This window comes from Amblyomma maculatum, chromosome 4 (genome assembly GCF_055883805.1).
Source record: "Amblyomma maculatum isolate TAMU_Amacu chromosome 4, ASM5588380v1, whole genome shotgun sequence".
In the NCBI taxonomy this organism is placed as follows: domain Eukaryota; kingdom Metazoa; phylum Arthropoda; class Arachnida; order Ixodida; family Ixodidae; genus Amblyomma; species Amblyomma maculatum.
This window is the reverse complement of record NC_139347.1, coordinates 87,507,233-87,524,412: the sequence shown is the minus strand read 5'-3', so window position 1 is coordinate 87,524,412 and position 17,180 is coordinate 87,507,233. Positions and strand designations below refer to the sequence as shown.

The 17,180-nt window shown below is 46.6% G+C and overlaps 1 protein-coding gene across 1 annotated transcript in view; it reads left to right on the top strand.

Moving 5' to 3' along the window:
• Positions 1–16,720, top strand: part of rdgC (retinal degeneration C) — a 241,121-nt gene extending 224,401 nt beyond the window's left edge. The window contains exons 11-15 of the mRNA XM_084602113.1: positions 7,878–8,023; positions 8,376–8,482; positions 14,525–14,691; positions 15,451–15,535; positions 15,942–16,720. Coding sequence (XP_084458239.1) covers positions 7,878–8,023; positions 8,376–8,482; positions 14,525–14,691; positions 15,451–15,535; positions 15,942–16,246 — 810 coding nt within the window. The 3' untranslated portion in view covers positions 16,247–16,720. The remainder of the gene's footprint in view (positions 1–7,877; positions 8,024–8,375; positions 8,483–14,524; positions 14,692–15,450; positions 15,536–15,941) is intronic.
• The last annotated feature ends 460 nt before the right edge of the window (positions 16,721–17,180 follow it).

Here is a 17,180-nt window from a genome sequence, read left to right as displayed (position 1 = left end):
CGATTTGCTGCTTTCACTATTCTATTCGTATTCGATTCGCTGCTTTCACTATTCGATTCGTATTCGATTCGCTTTTTAGCTACATTATTCGTATTCGATTCGATAGCAAGAATGCACTATTCGCATTCGATTCGGTTTGGAAAAAGTACTATTCGCACACCCCTAAAGTTTACTCTCGAGCAAGTTTACGCCCTTTGAGATATACGTAGAAACTCTAAGTTGAGAGAAAGAGCGTGACTCGGTTGTTATGCTAGCTGGGCACCACAAAAAAGTTTCTGTTTGTCTTGATAAATGGTGAGCCCGTGGCTAGGCCTAAGTCTCGTATAACAACGCCGTAACTTGATCCTCAAGTAAAGCTGCCTTCCCGGGACTACTACTCCAGGCTGGTCAAAGCCCTTTAGACTTTAGGGCATAAGAACCGGAATAAAAATGACCACAAGAACCTAAGTTGAAGCCTGTGTAGAAGTTTTCGCGCCGGACTTAAAAGTACGCGCGGAAAAAGCAAAAACAAAAAGACAGTGCGCATTTCAGCCGCCCTAGACAAACTGTTCGGGACAGGTGAACTAGTAAGCCGCACGCGAGAACGCGCGGAGTAAGTAGATTAGCCTCTGTTTTTATTATTCAGGCATACCTTGGCGCCTGACTTCTCTCCTGTGCAGCGTTTTTCAGAACCTCGAGGCAAACTATTCTCCCGAGGAACTTTGAGCACATACCCTTTTTTTTTTTTTTTTTTTTTTTTTTTTACTTCTCCTTCGCGGCAGCACAGTGGTTTAAAAGCCGGCTTTAAAGTCGCTCTGCCAGAAACGTCCATTCCATATATAGTATGTCTCAGCAAATATTCGCGCCGGTTGCACAACGTGTTCGGTTTAGACCTCGGACACACAGCCTTCGCCTATCGAAATTTAGTCACGTCTGCGGGTAACGAATAGCTCTTGTCAGACAGGAATATTAGAGGCCGGGGCTTCTTCGAAACGGTAATTCCGACTGCTTTTCCTAGAGGAAGAGTGGACTTTCAACTTGGTCGGTGGCAAGGAGGCAGACCCATCCAGCACATCACCTATCCCGAGCTAACTGCCAAATAGAAGCGCTCCGCCTCGTTGGTCTCACACTCGTTCAAATTTGTTGCAGCATTCGCGCATAGGCATAGTGTCTGCAGACCCGGCTAACTGCCTCTCTCGAAGCGCGCTGGCGTCAAATGCGCGCCGTGGGAGCGCGGGGATGACCAACGCCTTCTTGCGTAAGCTGTCTGGGTGGATGCGGGATGGAGAAGTTTAGGAAGGAGTGTTTAGAGGGTACCTCCGTTCAGTTTCCCCTGGAGGCGATAAAAGTGTGCTCGTCGCGGACGTTTAAGCTGTGAAATTAATGGACATTTCTCTAATTGGGGTAGTATCTACGCACCTAATGAAACTCAAGGAATAATGTTATTTTCGAAAAATTCTTTATTACAGTCAATTTTAATGCGACAGCGTTAAAGACCAGTTCTGCAGCAGTATAGTAGACAACATTTATTCAAGGAAAATAAATAAATAATGATTATTAAATGAATAATAAATGATTTCTGAGTAAGGGCGAGGTTGATCACGCCGTCAACTCTGCACTCTGTTGTCTGAAGCCGCTGCCCGAACTCTCTCCCAAAAACCTTTTGGCAGTAAGATCGTAGATGGACAGGACCGCCTCCCAATTCGCACAAGTTAGGTTCACTTTACGGTGTATGGCTCGATTGCCTTGGTAAGCTCATAAACCGTGGTAAAAGTCGGCTTCCTGGTCGTGAAACTTGCATTGCGTTGAGAAAGAATCTGAGTTCATCATTCAGACTATATACCCACTGCAGGGCGGCGAAGGCCTCTCTCATATCTCTTCGATTAACCCGGTCTTGTGCTGGCTGACATCTATGAATCTAAGTTAGTAGCCTGTAAGTAGCCTTGTGTGTTGTATAGGACAGAGCTTTTAAGCGCCCTAGACGACTCAGCTCATATCTGCAGGCTCTTCGTAGGTTCCGCGGGAATGTTTTGTGTCACTAAGCGGACGTGTTCTGGTACCTCGCGATACATATCGGGTATCACCACATCAGGATAGTCATGTGAGGGGTACCGATGAAGGGTTCCGAAGCGGAATTGGTCGGACTGCATCGTGTACACGCTCGTTTCCCTTTGCCCCTTGATTTCAAGGTATACCCATGCGACTTCACAGTAACACCGGCTTTGGCGGCATCGGCCTTGTGAGCGAAAAATCCCGAGTGGGCCTCTAAAGGGTGCAAGTTTACTCTATCTGGCACTGACTGGTCGGTGGGATGTGTGATGTCACGACATGACATGACCGTGTTGGCCGGAGCTGGCAACTTGGATAGCTCCTTTGATAGGAAGAGAATCGAACTCCTGGAACCCTTTAATCCCGAGTCAGACACGCTGCTGCCCCTCGGCCACGCAGGCTCTTCCGAACGTCTTTGTTAAAGTGGGGATTTATATGTCAAGTAGTCTTTGGCATAACTTGGTAGCTTACGGCTGTGCGCAAAGAGTATGCGTGAGATACCAGAGACACAAATTAAGGGGTTCAGGGAGTTGCAAAGTGGGGATACGGATATCTCGTCCCCACAATTAGGGATATAGGGACGAAGGGGAGACCGTTAGCTGCTTGGACTGTGTGGCGAAAGCGGAGGGTTGCGCAACCGGAAGGTAGCTGCCACGCTGGAAGAGAACCCGCTGGGTGGACACCGTGAAAGAAGGAGGTAATGACACGTGCTGGTGGGGACACTCAAGCTCCGCCTTTAAGGGTATGACGCGATAGCGTAGGCTACCAGCCCACATATATAAAGCCCCACAGTGTCTTCGTTGCCTAGGAGCAAAGTGCCTGAATAGAAGAGCACCCTCAAATGAGCAACTCCATTTGGCAGCTTTTTGATATCATCTAGTTTCGTTAAGTGACACAAACTTTCTAAGAGCCAGTGCCCGGCCTTGTCAGCTACCACAGGCCAGCGCCATATGCTCGTAATTTTTCGCTCATAACGCCGAGGCCGGATTTCTAGCTTAGCGTGCCCTTTAATGCTATTGCTTGAAAAAAAAAAAAAAAAGAAGGCGAGGAAGGACTAATGAGGAGGGGAAACATGGCTGTAGAGTGAAGAAGGCATCGGCGCAAGAGATAAAGGGGGAAGCGTGATGTGGAAAGTGTAGAAGCAAGGTACAGTGAGGGCATGGGGCAGGCATCACGCTCAGTTTGCGGTGGTGCATAAGAGAAGCACGTCACATACATCCCATTCGATGCGAGGTCGACGAGACACGATGGCAGCGCTAGCAAGTGTCATTTATGCTGGCGCCTCCGTGACAACTATGACAGGAAACAATTGGGAGTTGAAAGAAGGTAGTCTCTGGATGATAAAGAGCTGGCTGTGCTATGCTGTGATAGGTTATGCTATGCTGTGTTGTACTAATGACCATTTCAGAGCCCGCCATAACACGCGAGGCTCATAAGCGGACAAAGAAGAAGAAAATTATACCAAGAAGACATTCCTTACAAAATAACGCTCTGCATTTCATTCGCGTGACCCTCGTAACTGAGATATTTTTCTCCATAGCGCCGGGAAAACTGTGCATAGGCAGTTTTAAGATGGCTTGGACTCACCCGTCCACACTTAACGAAGCACTTGGCACGGTAAAGCCTCTCGCCGTGCTTCGCGCATGACGGACGAGCGCGGCTCGGAGCTTTCAGAAAAGCGAGCGCGCACTTTCCGCTTTGTGCAAGCGCTGTTTCGCGTGCTTCCCCACAATTAGAGAAGCAGCAGGTTATATACGCTTTCCCGAGATGAAATCCACGTCAAAACTTCCGCCGCTCCTCTCATGTATAGCCCCATTTTCCATTTTAAACTGCACCATACTTTTCCTTTATAGGGACCCCACACTTGTACTCGTGGTCTTGGACGCACCTATTCCCGTACTGCCAATTTCCTCTACTATGCACCCTTTTTCCCGTCTCTGCTGCCTCCCACGAAATCTATGTGTCCACCCTCTTTGAGGCCTTGGTGCTGAGTTTATGTGGCCATTAGTGCTATCCAGAGGGTGCTTGAAGGTTTCGGTTCCCGGAGGCTTGCGTTGCTAAATTCTCGTGAAACGTGAAAAAGAAAAAAAAAAAGGGTTGAGAGAAACAACAGACTGTGGTGCGCGTTCAGAGGAGTAAAACTCTGGCATTTTTAATTAAAAGGTATTTCATGCTAGCAGGGCTCGTTTTCTTGTCGTGCATCTAGACTGGACAGGAGAGGAGCGAGGCCTATTAAAAAGTTGTCTCGGCACAATTGATGTATAGCTGAATAGATGGCAGATACTAATAAAACTTAATAAGCCAGGTATAGCACCGAAACTTCGGTTAGGGTATTAGTATACTGCGCGGGTCTAAATGCAGATTGAGAAGGATTTAAAAGGTAGAGATTGGCAGCTTTGCCAGCATCTCCGCCCAACAGAATGCGAGTCAGCTGAGGGATGTTGCAGCGAAAGCTACACTGCGCTCGGTTTTCAAGTCGTCGGTGCGGCACCGTTTTACTGTGGCACCGTGCGCTCGGTCACCCGCAGCTAATGCTTTCGCTCCACATTCGGTTCAGCAACGTTAAATTGTTCTAATTTTTTTGTCGAAATTTCAGAAAAGGTGTTTTTTTTAAGCAAGAGCGTCTTCCAGAACATCCGGCGTTAGCGTTCTAAGCGAAGAATCGCGGTCATGGCTGTGGAATAGTTGGCAGGTGGCATGACCATGTGCATTGACTGGACGTCGGGTTGTGCGTCGTCAAGAGACCACATGAAATGGGTGAATCGGCAGGCGATGCGAACTCGGGCTTCGCCTTTGAGATGACCCTTGGACCCTTAACCTGCCAGGGCGACTTTATGCTAGTGAGCATATGTGAGATAATAAAGGTACAAATTTAAGTTTAGTTTGGTTTGCGGGATTTAACGTCGCAAAATGACTCAGGCTGTGAGAGGCGCCGTAGTGGAGGACTCCAGAAATTTCGACCCCCTGGGGCTCTTTAACATTCACTGACATCGCACAGCACACGGGCGCCTTGCTTTTCGCCTCCATCGAAAATCAGCCACCGCGGCCAACAACAATTTCAGGGATGAGTGGTTGAGCGTGTAAAAAAGTGAATGGAGGGGAGCGAGGACTCGCAACTGGAACCGGCAGACAGGAGCAATTAAATCTGTCGCGCCATACCTTCATAGGTGGAGCTTAAACGCGAACTTGGAGTGAGCTTGTAGGTGCGTCATTTTACATTGTTCGCATTACATTTATTTTATTTGAATTACAAAACAATTCCTGAACAGAACGTAACTTGAGGATTAGGTGAAGTGGTGGTATAGTGCTGTGGTTGATCTTCTAGGCTGTTGTCCCCGCTACAACTCGGTTAAAGTTGAATTTAACTTTAGGATACTTGTAGAAATATGTATGCATCTGTTTGTGTGTAGCCCTGTTTAAAGTTTTTTTTTTGCGTGTGTGTTAGCCTAAACTCCGGAATTGAAAGCATTTGCGCCACGTGCGCTTTGGCCACGATGTTCGCTTCAGGCTCCACAGTCACAACCCTTCAGGAAGTTAGGTACCCGTCAACACTATAGTTCGCGTGCTAGCACTCTAGGACTATCATTACCACATTTCGACGTGCCGCGCTCTACGCACACCCATCCGCGCTTTTTAATGTCTTCACTTCTCTCTCAGTGCCTGGTTTTTCTTGGCGTCAGGGCACTCACCAGTGATATCTCTGAATAGAGAATAATGGTTCGGCTCCCACTCATTTCTTTCCCACCGATGCGACTGACGCTGTCCGGAATCCCACAGTTGTGAAGCGACCGCCGACCATGTGTTTCGTTACTTCCTTAGTGGTTATTTTCCAAACGTGCCTAACATCAAGCCGTGGTTCTTTGCCGGCGCATGTGTGGAGGAAGGCCGGGGATAGTACGATACTTTTAAGCTATCTGGCGCTGCACAGCGGTGCTAGCATGTTGTTAATGCTGATGCGAGTCCAATCTGTGCAGCCGATTTCTTGAAAGCGTATGAAGAACCTGGTATGGGAAAGTCCGTAATTCCTCGCTGATTGGGGTATTGTTCAATTCAATCTATTTAATTTCTTATTCAACACCGTGAAGATGATGGGTGCGCCGACAAAAAGCCAGAAAAAAAGGTTGACAGAGGTCAGCGCACCCTACAAAGAGTTGGCAATTGTTGGCAATGTTGCTCGTGCTCAGGTTTTTAGAAGCAGGGCAAGTACCTAGTTAGGTCGTTACGAGCGTCGACGCTTTGCAGAAACTTGAAGTATACACTTAAAGTTATGGACCCCGTCTTTTTCTTTTCTTTTCTCCAGGTAATACATGTGGTCAGTAGAGATTTCAATGTGGGAAAAAGCGTATCCACTTAGCGTATACTTAGTGCGGGGATGCATGGCTGGCGGCTGTGTGCTGACTAATCGTGGTGGCTTATGTTTAAGTGGGTACGCATTTACGAACTGAGTGTATGTATGCATATGTCTTTTCCAGTCAGAGTCGATGCTGTCGCTGGCGACATCTCGCGCGGCTCTTTGGAGCGCCCGTGAAAGGACGCGCTCGGTTTCTAGAATGGGCGAAAAGTTCAGCATGATGTCATTTTTCGCGGGGTTGGGAATGATATCTGCGCGGGCCATGGAAGGCTGGTCAAGTCATATCATTATTGTAGTTAGTTGACACGTTCTTGAATAGGCAGTGTGCCCGTACGGCTTGTGTGAGCAGTGACGACGCTACAAATTCAGGGTCAGGATTTTCATGTCGACCTCATTTTATCTACTATTGCTGCCAATCGCCGAGTTCTTTTTGCTGTATATGCAGCAGAAGTGACGCTGAGACATCATTGCATTTGACTTTACGTGCAATCGACTAACTTGAAAAGAATAATGCTCTCTGCTCCACCCTTATAGTGAAAATTAGGCGTAGGCACTGAGTTCTTCCCAGTGGGGTCAACCTGATATTTACTCAGCGACCATACTGGGCGCGTTGGTCTGTTCTGCAGACACCAGGTTCTTTGTTCATTTGCCGGTAAAGAAGTTCAAGCAAGAAAAAGGCTCTTCGTTAGGCCTTTTGTCAACGTTTGCCGTCTCACCGCGTGATCGCACTGCCGAAATACAGTTCACAATAGTACCCGTGCACCGAGAAGAGTATATACAGAGGATGATCGAAAACGGAATAAGAAAAAAAAATACGAGAGCAAGAACAAAGCCTCACTTGGGAGGTCCCCGCTTTTGTTGGAACTCTGCCGTGTCGTCCGAACGAGTAGAGATATAACTGTTTTGCGCTGTGCGCTTCGGTTTTCTCTCATGCACCCATCGGCACAAAGCTAGAAAAATAATGTGACAGGACCGCAGAGTTCTGGCTGAGGGATTCAGTTACGCGCAGGAAAGAACGAGGGGATCTTTTCTAGGAGACGGAAGCTCAGTCGTGTACCGGCCCTTGTTCGAACTCAGATGGCCCCCTAACATGTTTTTGGTTTTGATATCAGACTGTCGACAGGGCAGCACAGGGGCTATGCGCTTCACTGCGTCTGTGTCCGGTTCAATGAATTCGTACAGCTTTTGTGTTTGTATACTTCTCTGACAGACTCGGAATGCTAGAGGCTGCAATTTTCTTCTTGTTTTTTTTTTTTGTGTGCGTGGGGAGGGGGGAGGGGGTACTTTAATAACATTATTACCAAAAACGAAATACATTATTTATTTGTGAATGCCAGAAACCAATGTTAGGGTGATTACAAGGTCTGTCTCTCCATCGTAACATGAGCTCCCTTTCATTTAGGGCTTAGCAGCTACTTTATGCGCTGACTGAATACATTTACGAAATGCATTTAGCGTTATCTCCTCAGTGGCTGAAAGCTGCGCGGCTCCTGCGCAGGTACTGACCATCTTCTCGGCATCCAACTACTACGACATCGGCAGCAACCGCGGGGCGTACGTTAAACTGGTGGGCCCCAAGCTGGTACCGCACACCGTCATGTTCGTCAGCACGGCGCAGACGCGGAAGGCCACCATCCAGCAGAGGTGTGTGTGTATGTGTGTGTGTGTGTGTGTGTGTGTGTGTGTGTGTGTGTGTGTGTGTGTGTGTGTGTGTGTGTGTGTGTGTGTGCGTGTGCGTGTGCGTGTGCGTGTGCGTGTGTGTGTGTGTGTGTGTGTGTGTGTGTGTGTGTGTGTGTGTGTGTGTGTGTGTGTGTGTGTGTGTGTGTGTGTGTGTGTGTGTGTGTGTGTGTGTGTGTGTGTGTGTGTGTGTGTGTGTGTGTGTGTGTGTGTGTGTGTGTGTGTGTGTGTGTGTGTGTGTGTCGTGACCAACTCTGGAGAACAGGGTGGAAAAGTCTCCGTAACGGCGCTGTCTCTCATGGGGAACCCGTGTTCGCAGGAGCGGCTACATCGAGCACAGCGCGCTCCGGGAGCTCAAGCAGCACGTCTACGCCTGCCAGACGCCTCTGCGGGCAGAGTTCCAGAAGCGAGATCCGGAGGGAAAAGGTAGTGCACTACTCACCATTATCTGAGCTCGTTTGAACTAACATATGGACCACCACGCGGGACTTCAAACCACGAACGAGGGGTTACAAACCATGAGCGCGGGAATGCATATCGTACTACGTGGCCCGTCCTAGATTCATGACAAAAACAGCCTAGATGGTTATTGTAAATGTTTATGGCATCGTCCACTTTTGTGTGTGATTTGAAAAATATTGTTCGTGTGTTTTCATTTGTTGACGCGTGTTCAGAAATGCATGTACTGTACACAACTTCCCGAGCTCGCTATTTCGTGAATGCGACTAAAGTGGCAATTTACAAATAAATCGCGAAACTAAATTTCGCGAAGTTGAAGTGGTAGTCTCCTCAGGCAGACTTGGTATGTGGCAGAGTTCCTTTCATGAATGCTGGACCAGCTCATTTTTCAAAGAGAAATTGTTTATGAACGCAATATATATATTCACATATCGTAAAATACCACTATGCGAATCAATGTATCCGCACATTTCCCCTGGGGATGTCGTACTTTTTGCTAATAACGTTGTCTCCATTGTCTTAAACGTTCCTAGTTAGGCTTTTTTTTATTTTGGCAGGTCTTTAAGAAGTAGGTGCTGGAGAAAGACTGACAAACAAAAATTTTCTGCACGTCTCAAGATTGTACTATTGCCTCAATATTTCCATATCTTAAAATATTCCATAGTTGCCTCAGGATTAAAACTGATGCTTAATGTATGTTCCAACTGTTAACGGTAGAGTCCAGCAACGTGTCGGGTCATCTGAGAGCGTTTCAGATGTAAACGGGCATTGCAAAATGTCATTCACAATACATTGAATACAAGGTACTTTGCTCGATGCGCAATTGGGGACGCCCGACTACTGTGCCGGAGTTCCCGAGTTCGAACCCGACCGCGGCGGCTGCGTTTCGATGGAGGCGAAACGAAGTGGCGTCCGTGTGCTGTGCGATGTCAGCGCAAGTTAAAGATCCCCAGGGGGTCGAAATTACTCCATAGCCCTCTACTACGGCTCCTCTTTCTCTCTTTCCACTTTCACTCCCAACTTCCTTCCTTCCCTTACGGCGCGGTTCAGGTGTCCACAGAGCAAGTGCGACAGATACTGCGCCTTTCCCTTCCTGTGAACCTGTTATTATTATTATTATTATTATTATTATTATTATTATTATTATTATTATTATTTATTATTATTATTATTATTATTATTATTATTATTATTATTATTATTATTATTATTATTATTATTATTATTATTATTATTATTATTATTATTATTATTATTATTATTATTCTCCTGCCCATTCATCCGCGCACACATACTTTTTGCTTTGTTTGAATGATTTGAATTTCGCGTCTATGTCCGATCTTCATGAGATTATGGCTTAAACCATGAACATATGATGCCAGGGACCACTTCTTCCTTTGCGTCACGCCTTTACTTCCTTTTCCCCGCTTGCTGTGCGGCACGCTGTTTTCTGCTATGCTGCATTAGCAAAGATTTAGGAAATCCTGCTTCTAGAAGCCTGTCAGCCTGGCGTAAAAAGCGTTGCCTCGTACGATGATGTCGGGATTTGGTAAGAGCAGAGAATAGAGCCGCCTTACGATTCAAAATGGCACAGCTCCACTTGCAAGTTCAGCGGTGTGGGTGCGGTTTTCAGTCCTTCGTTGTCCGGGTTGTTTGCACTGCTAATATTTAGAAATTACAGTTCTGTTTTCGCTGTTGCCCTCAGAACTTGACTCATTTTCTAAAGACGCTCTAGTGAAGCGTAAGTAAAACTTGTGGGCTTTGTGCTCGGGAATAATTCAGGTATAAATTTAAACATGCCGCCAACATCCAACGTATATACCCTGCCAGGACAGGCCGCTAATAGAATGTGTACAGCGCTGGTCTAATTACCTGTCACCTGTTTTGATAAATGTGGGTTTGAATTAGGGGAACGAAAATCATACAAACAGCAAGGGATGAAAGAATTCTTTACTGCGTCTATTCTATACATAACTGGCATACGTGATCACTTAGTCCATCAATTATATGAGGAAAAACTTTTGACACAACCCACTTCAGCTTCTGAAGACACATCTGGCTTCGTTTATATCGCCTTTTCATATTTTCCTAACTGAAGGAACCTGCTATCGCGCTAGAACAAAGGGCGGCGACCAGGAACTCGACTATGTACGGCGAGCTAAACGAAAGTAATTCGCACTAAATTCATTCTGCGTTCGCAATTACATTCACAAATTCATCTGAGCATTCTGCAGATGCCCAGCTATTCACAGAGCTCTTAAGCACCGAGACTAGTTCTAGCGAGGTTGCCAACTACGCTATAATTTCCTGAGATTTCTTCTCCCCTAGCAGAACACAAAAGCACGGGAACGGAAAAATCAAGTACAGTTACTGGCTTCTTGTTTTTCATACGCCGAATTCCTTTGTTCAGTGCAAGGAAGTAGTGGACTTGGCGAACTACACACAATAGAGAAACACTGAAATTCAGCACTACCAGTTAGTTATGCCTGAGAGGAATCATGCACAAACGAGAGGGCTGAGCGCTTGTGAGCTGGCGCTATCAGTCACAGTGCATATGTACAGCAGGCGATTGTTTTAGTGTTTTTTTTTTTTTCATTTTCAAACGGGCAAGAGGTGCGTCGGTGCAGTCTTCGCAGGTCAGTTTAACAGCAAAGTGGACATTCTGTCTGGGACAGCCTATTAATTACCCTAAATTAACCCATTTTATTACATAATCAACCTTTTTTTTTATTTTTTACGTTAAGGAGCAATAATATGGTGAAAATTTAGGCGGTGAGCATCGAAGTTAAGCCCGACTTTCTTTTATTTTTTTTAGTTTTTGAATTGGCGACGCAGTTCTAAGTACGAAATTTGAAAATGCACGTTTTCAAGCTCGCCAAGTTGTCTTTCTCGCGTTGCACAATCTTTAAATATCGTTTTTTTTTTATGTGTGTGTGTGTGTGTGTGTGTGTGTGTGTGCATCAATAGAGACGCTGTCTCTGCATTCGAACGAATTCGATGTCGATTACTCGCGCAGATGCCACATTTCAAAAACAGGCGAAGTGTGAAGGCCTACTCAACGAGCGTTCAAATATCCATTGTGGGCGGCCGATATTTAGAACTACGCTGCCGACTCACAAAATTGCGAAATAGGACTCACCTCCAGTGTTGACGGTGTTCATTGTAGCATTATAATACTGCCCCTTAACGCTCAAAATAAAAATGTTGAGTAATTATTTTAGTTAATTTAATAACGGAGTCAATATCTGCCTTGGTGTAATATCCACCTGAAAATCTGCACCGACGCATCTCTGGCAGGCTCTGAAATAAAAATCATTAAACGCAAAAAAAAAAAGAAATCACGAGGTATATATTGTTCTTTTCAATAAACAACTTACTGAAGTTCAGTTTTTGTTCGTTGTGTGCCGCTTCCAATGTTTCGTGTATTTTTTTTTTCTTTTGCGCTGAAAAATATACATTTGGTAGAAAAAAATAGAACGAAGTAAAGTTTTGCGTTTGTTTTTTATAACTCTGCTATGCTTTACTCAGAGCTCCTCTGGTCCAACATTGTGCGTCAGTGTCCCATAAGCACCTGACGATTAAGCCAGACTGTTCTCTTGATGCATTGCTAACAGCGGCTAGTCTCTCACAATCATCGATTATGGCAGTATGGTTCCAAGACTCCCTCACCGGAAAATGATTGGCTCCTTGGTAGTCCCAATTGTGCTCAAATCTATATGTTTATTAGTTCAGTGCCCAGCGATAAAATAAATTGGTTCACAGGAAGGGAAAGGCGCAGTAACTGTCACACTTGCTCTGTGGACACCCGAACCGCGCCTTAAGGGAAGGGAGGAAGGTGGGAATGAAAGTGGAAAGAGAGAAAGAGGAGCCGTAGTGGAGGGCTACGGAGTAATTTCGACCACCTGGGGATCTTTAACGTGCGCTGACATCGCACAGCACACGGACGCCACTTCGTTTCGCCTCCATCGAAATGCAGCCGCCGCGGTCGGGTTCGAACCCGGGAACTCCGGCACAGTAGTCGGGCGTCTTACCACTGCACCACCCCGGCGGGGCATGCCCAGCGATGCCTTTTTTCTAATTCTTGACTCTTCAGACCAGAATAAGACACTGAAGCGCTGAAACTTTATACGTTAGACCTGATAAAAAAATGCACTTCTCTTTATCTCTCACTCACTCACTCACTCACTCACTCACTCACTCACTCACTCACTCACTTTCTCTCTCCTTTTTGTTTGCTAACTTGCTTGTTCGCCGGAGTTTTTGGTCAGGGGAGAGAGATGACCGTCGGGCCTTACCTTCCCGCTGCTTTCTTTGTCGTTTTATCTCGAGCAGTGAACAAGTGCAGGGTCTTCTTCAGAAAAATACAAATGGTCGTCGATTATGACAGTCGGTAATGCTTCGGTAAAAAATTTGAGACATGTTTTTACCTATACGTGTAATTTGATAGTACTCTGCATTGTTCCTGATAATCTTGCTTCAATTTGCTCCCAATCATCATGCAGCGGTTGATGGTTGCAAAGGAGGCTCTTTCGTGACACCTCCCGGCGCCGCTGCCGTGTTTCGACGGCTTCGCCCGGAGCGGTGCGCGCAAACATATTTCAGCGCAGATACTTTGGGCATATCGTAAGCTATACACATTCAAGGGCTGATGTGACCGCTTTAATGGCTCCAGTCTGGAGCTCCCCTTTCCAAGTCACGTTCCCGCGCAATAAAAACACAGATGGCTAGGGATCGCTTATCTTCACAGTGAGCGCGATCCACTGTAGTGCTTCGATGGTAAACCAATCGAAGAGTATATACGTCTCCTAAACGAAGATGTCGAAATTCCGTTTAGGTCCGGTCCGCCTGCGTGTTTCTGCGTGCCGGCAAAGGTAGACGGGTGGATGCTGAACAGCCTTCTCCCAACACGGCTATCGGCGGTGATCTGCGCTCGACGAAAACGAGACGAGCGCTCCCGTGCCCAACCTGGCCGGACATGCGACCGTTCTAAATGATGGTTTCGCGTGCGTTGATACTTTGCGGCCGATCATTCTTTATGCATGCAATCCGCAAACAAACGCATGCCCTGCCATGCCTGTCATGCAGGCCAGACTTCGTTAGCGGCGCGGTCTGGGTTGGTTAAGGTAGCGAGTGGAAAGGCACCCGCGGAGGCTGTCGTGCCTACGCACCGTGGTGGATTGGCGGTCACTGGCCATTCCATTTAGGGAACTCTTCGCGAACATGTCCTCCTGAGCGTGTTCTTCGCAAACATGTCCTCATGAGCGTGTTCTTCGCACCGAGACGGAAAACGGCATTTTACGATTGTGTTTGAAAAAGCGCCGTGCGCATCGGAACTATTTCAACTGCTCCATAGTTAGTCATGGTAAATAAGGTTGAAGACGTATGCTAGACATATGAAGACATATGTCATATGCTAGAGCATATGACATATGTCATATGCTAGAGCAGTGTCATATGCTAATAGAACAGTGTCATATGCTAGAGCATATGACACTGTTCTATTATTACATAAGTTATAATTAGAACGAAAAACGGGATTCTCTAGGGCTCGTCCACGTAAGAAAAAACAGGACCACCGGTTTCCGAATTGAGGATATATTACTACAATCAAAACCCTTGTTCAGAAGGATCGCTACTTTCACCTAATTCATCTTGCAAGCCTGTCAATTAACGGCCACAGGATGCAAGCGCTAAGTGCACGACGGCCATGGTTCTTGTATCATGCTTAGGACCTCATGTGTCTACTCTTCTCTTTTCTTTATTAACAAATTTACTCTCCACCCTCCCATACTCCAAGGGGGCTGTTTAAGTGAGCTCCAATAATGAAAAGCGGGTACCCGACGTCCTGTACTTCCGAACCCAGTTCTTTCACATTATAGCCTAAGATATGTGCAAAACACTGCTCCGCACCCCTCCCTTTGTATACAAGCACAAGATCAGCTAACTAAATGTCGAATTAACCATTCGGCGTGGCCTTGAGCAATGACCTTTATATGCGAATGCGTGCAGGTCAGGTGAGCCTGTCCGACTGGTGCTCGGTCATGGAGAACGTGGTAGGCCTCCACGTCACGTGGCGCATGCTGTGTCCGAAGATCGCCCAGTGCGACCCGGTCACCGGCGCCGTCCTCTACGAGTCCACCTTCGACGAGTACGCGCTCACCAACAGGCTTGCACAGGTATGAATGAATGAATGAATGAATGAATGAATGAATGAATGAATGAATGAATAAATGAATGAATGAATGAATGAATGAATGAATGAATGAATTTTATATTCCGCCGAAAAGGGGCCCTCCCCTCCGTTTCCCGCCCCCGGCACGCATGCCATGGGGGCGGGTAGCCTTTCTCGACTTGCTCCCGCAAGCATTACGTCATTAACTTCGTCCTCGTTGCGCAGCTGTTCTTTTTAGAACACTGTTGTAAAGGCAGATCTAAAAAACTTTGTGATGAGCAATGAATATACAGTATCCCGTAAAGTGCGCTTGTTACAATTCCTGCTCAAAACAATTGTTCGTTTGGCGTTGATGGCGATTTAAAAAAAAGGATGCAGAACCGCACGAATAAAAGTAACTGTATAATAATGTTTTGTTTGCTTGTGTGATGCAAATAGGGATGCATAGGTCTTCGCTGGCTCAGTGCGAATCGTAGCGCACGTGCCTGTTCTGTTTCTGGTTTTCTCTTCTCACAGCCTTCCTGCTCAACTGTATACAACTCTACTGAAAAAGGCCAAATGAATTTTTTTTTTCTAACAGCTTCATTACTGCCTGCTCAGGACGCTCTTCTCGTGCCTATCAGAAAACTAGAGAGAGAGAGAGAGAGAGAGAGAGCAAATATTCGTATGTTGATTGGCGCGGGCAGAGACACTCTCAAAGTGAAACACATTGAAGTTTCTTGCAAAAATTAAGGATTATTTGTCCAATTTCGTTTCTTTACAGAATGGTCCATCTTTCCTCGAATCACTGTACAGGAACAAGGACAGCTTGGAAACCATATTTAGGATAATGGACAAAGATGGATCTGGTGAGTTACTCTTTGTTATGACTATATGTTTGTCCTTCAGAGAAAGGTGTACTATTCGCACGCATTTGTCAAGTAGAGAAACGCATGACCACTAGCTTAAACCTTTCCAGGTTACTTTGTATTCTCTGTTAGCTCCGCTGCGATTTCCATGAATTTTGGTGAAAACAGCAGTGTTTAGTCAGATTATGCTACAACCCAGAGTACGAGGTAACCGGCAACTGCGAATGCGTGCTTGGTTCAGAATAGCCTTGTTTCTATGCTGGTGTCTCGACAAGGTCTCTAACTAGCCTGGCATCGACAAATGTACAGCGAAAACAAAATATAACGATCACACAAGAAAAAAACGTTTATAATAACAGGCTGCCGTGTTCTTTCCCCGTTGCGTATAACACTGCCTGGCCTGCAGGACTGATCTCAATGGAGGAGTTCAAGGACGCGTGCGACCTCCTGAGCCAACACGCAAACACACCCATGTCCGAGGAGCAAGTCGAAGAGCTGGCCAAGAGCATCGACATCAACAAGGACGGGTTCATCGACTTCAACGAGTTCCTCGAGGCATTCCGCCTCGTCGACAAGAGGCCGCCCACTCCGCCTCCGGGCACCAAGGAAGGCAACGGCATGCCCTGCAATGGCAAGGCCAACACCGCACCCGTGGCCACTATCGACGAAGACCAGGACACCGATGAGGAGTCCTACTGCACCAAGCTCTGATGCTGCTCAGTGTGTGGGCTGTAGCGAGAGGGACTGTCTTTCATAGCCAAGGCTCTCCGGGACTCAGTGATCGAGGGCATGCGCAATGTCCATTTCTCTTGGCGCATGATGGTGATGCACCTCACTGTTGGTGGAGCGTGTCGCTGAACGCAGGCACAGCGCGTACGTCTTCGCTGGCAGCCTCGACGTCTACTCGTGTCGAATCTTCAGCAACGTTGCTGAAGAGAAGTCTCTCGTTATGAACAAAGTGCGCGCGATTGTCTACGCCGTAAAGCAGCAGTTAACGGCGACGGTAGCCCGGGTTGGAGGTGTTTTGAAACGAAACTCCCAGGTGCCGGGATGAGCTGAAATTTGACGAATGCGTCCTCTGTAAAAGCCGCATTTGGTGACGTTTCGAATGGAGATTGATATTTAACAAAGCAAAAGAAAACGTGACCGTTTTTGTGCGTTCTCACTGCAAAAAAAAAAAGGGGGGGGGGGGGAATTTAAAAGCTATGCTAGTCATGTAGATGCATAGGTGAAAAGCAGCTAGCGCCAGTAGCGTCAGCGCTGCCTTCATACTGCCAAATCGGCAGTAATGTACAAGCTGAATTACAGTGATACAATGCAGCGTGCAAAATTGAAAGTAAACGCTCGGCATTAGAGGAGTGTGTGTTTCGACGGTCGGCTGGAGTAGCATTGCAATTGCCACTGTCGAAGGTTTGATGCAACAATTGTCGTTTCTCAAGAGACTTCGTTCAGTATGAATACGACGCGAGAAAGGCCCGCGGAATATTCCTTACGGCAATTGGTGCATAAAATGTCGGACGAATACGGTTGCTCGTACGCTGATGCACTAGTGAGAAGCTTAGCCTATTCTGTTCTAGATGAACCTGATCGTAGCTGAAAGAAATCACAGTCCAGCCGCACTAAATACGATTTCCGTTTTGCCACG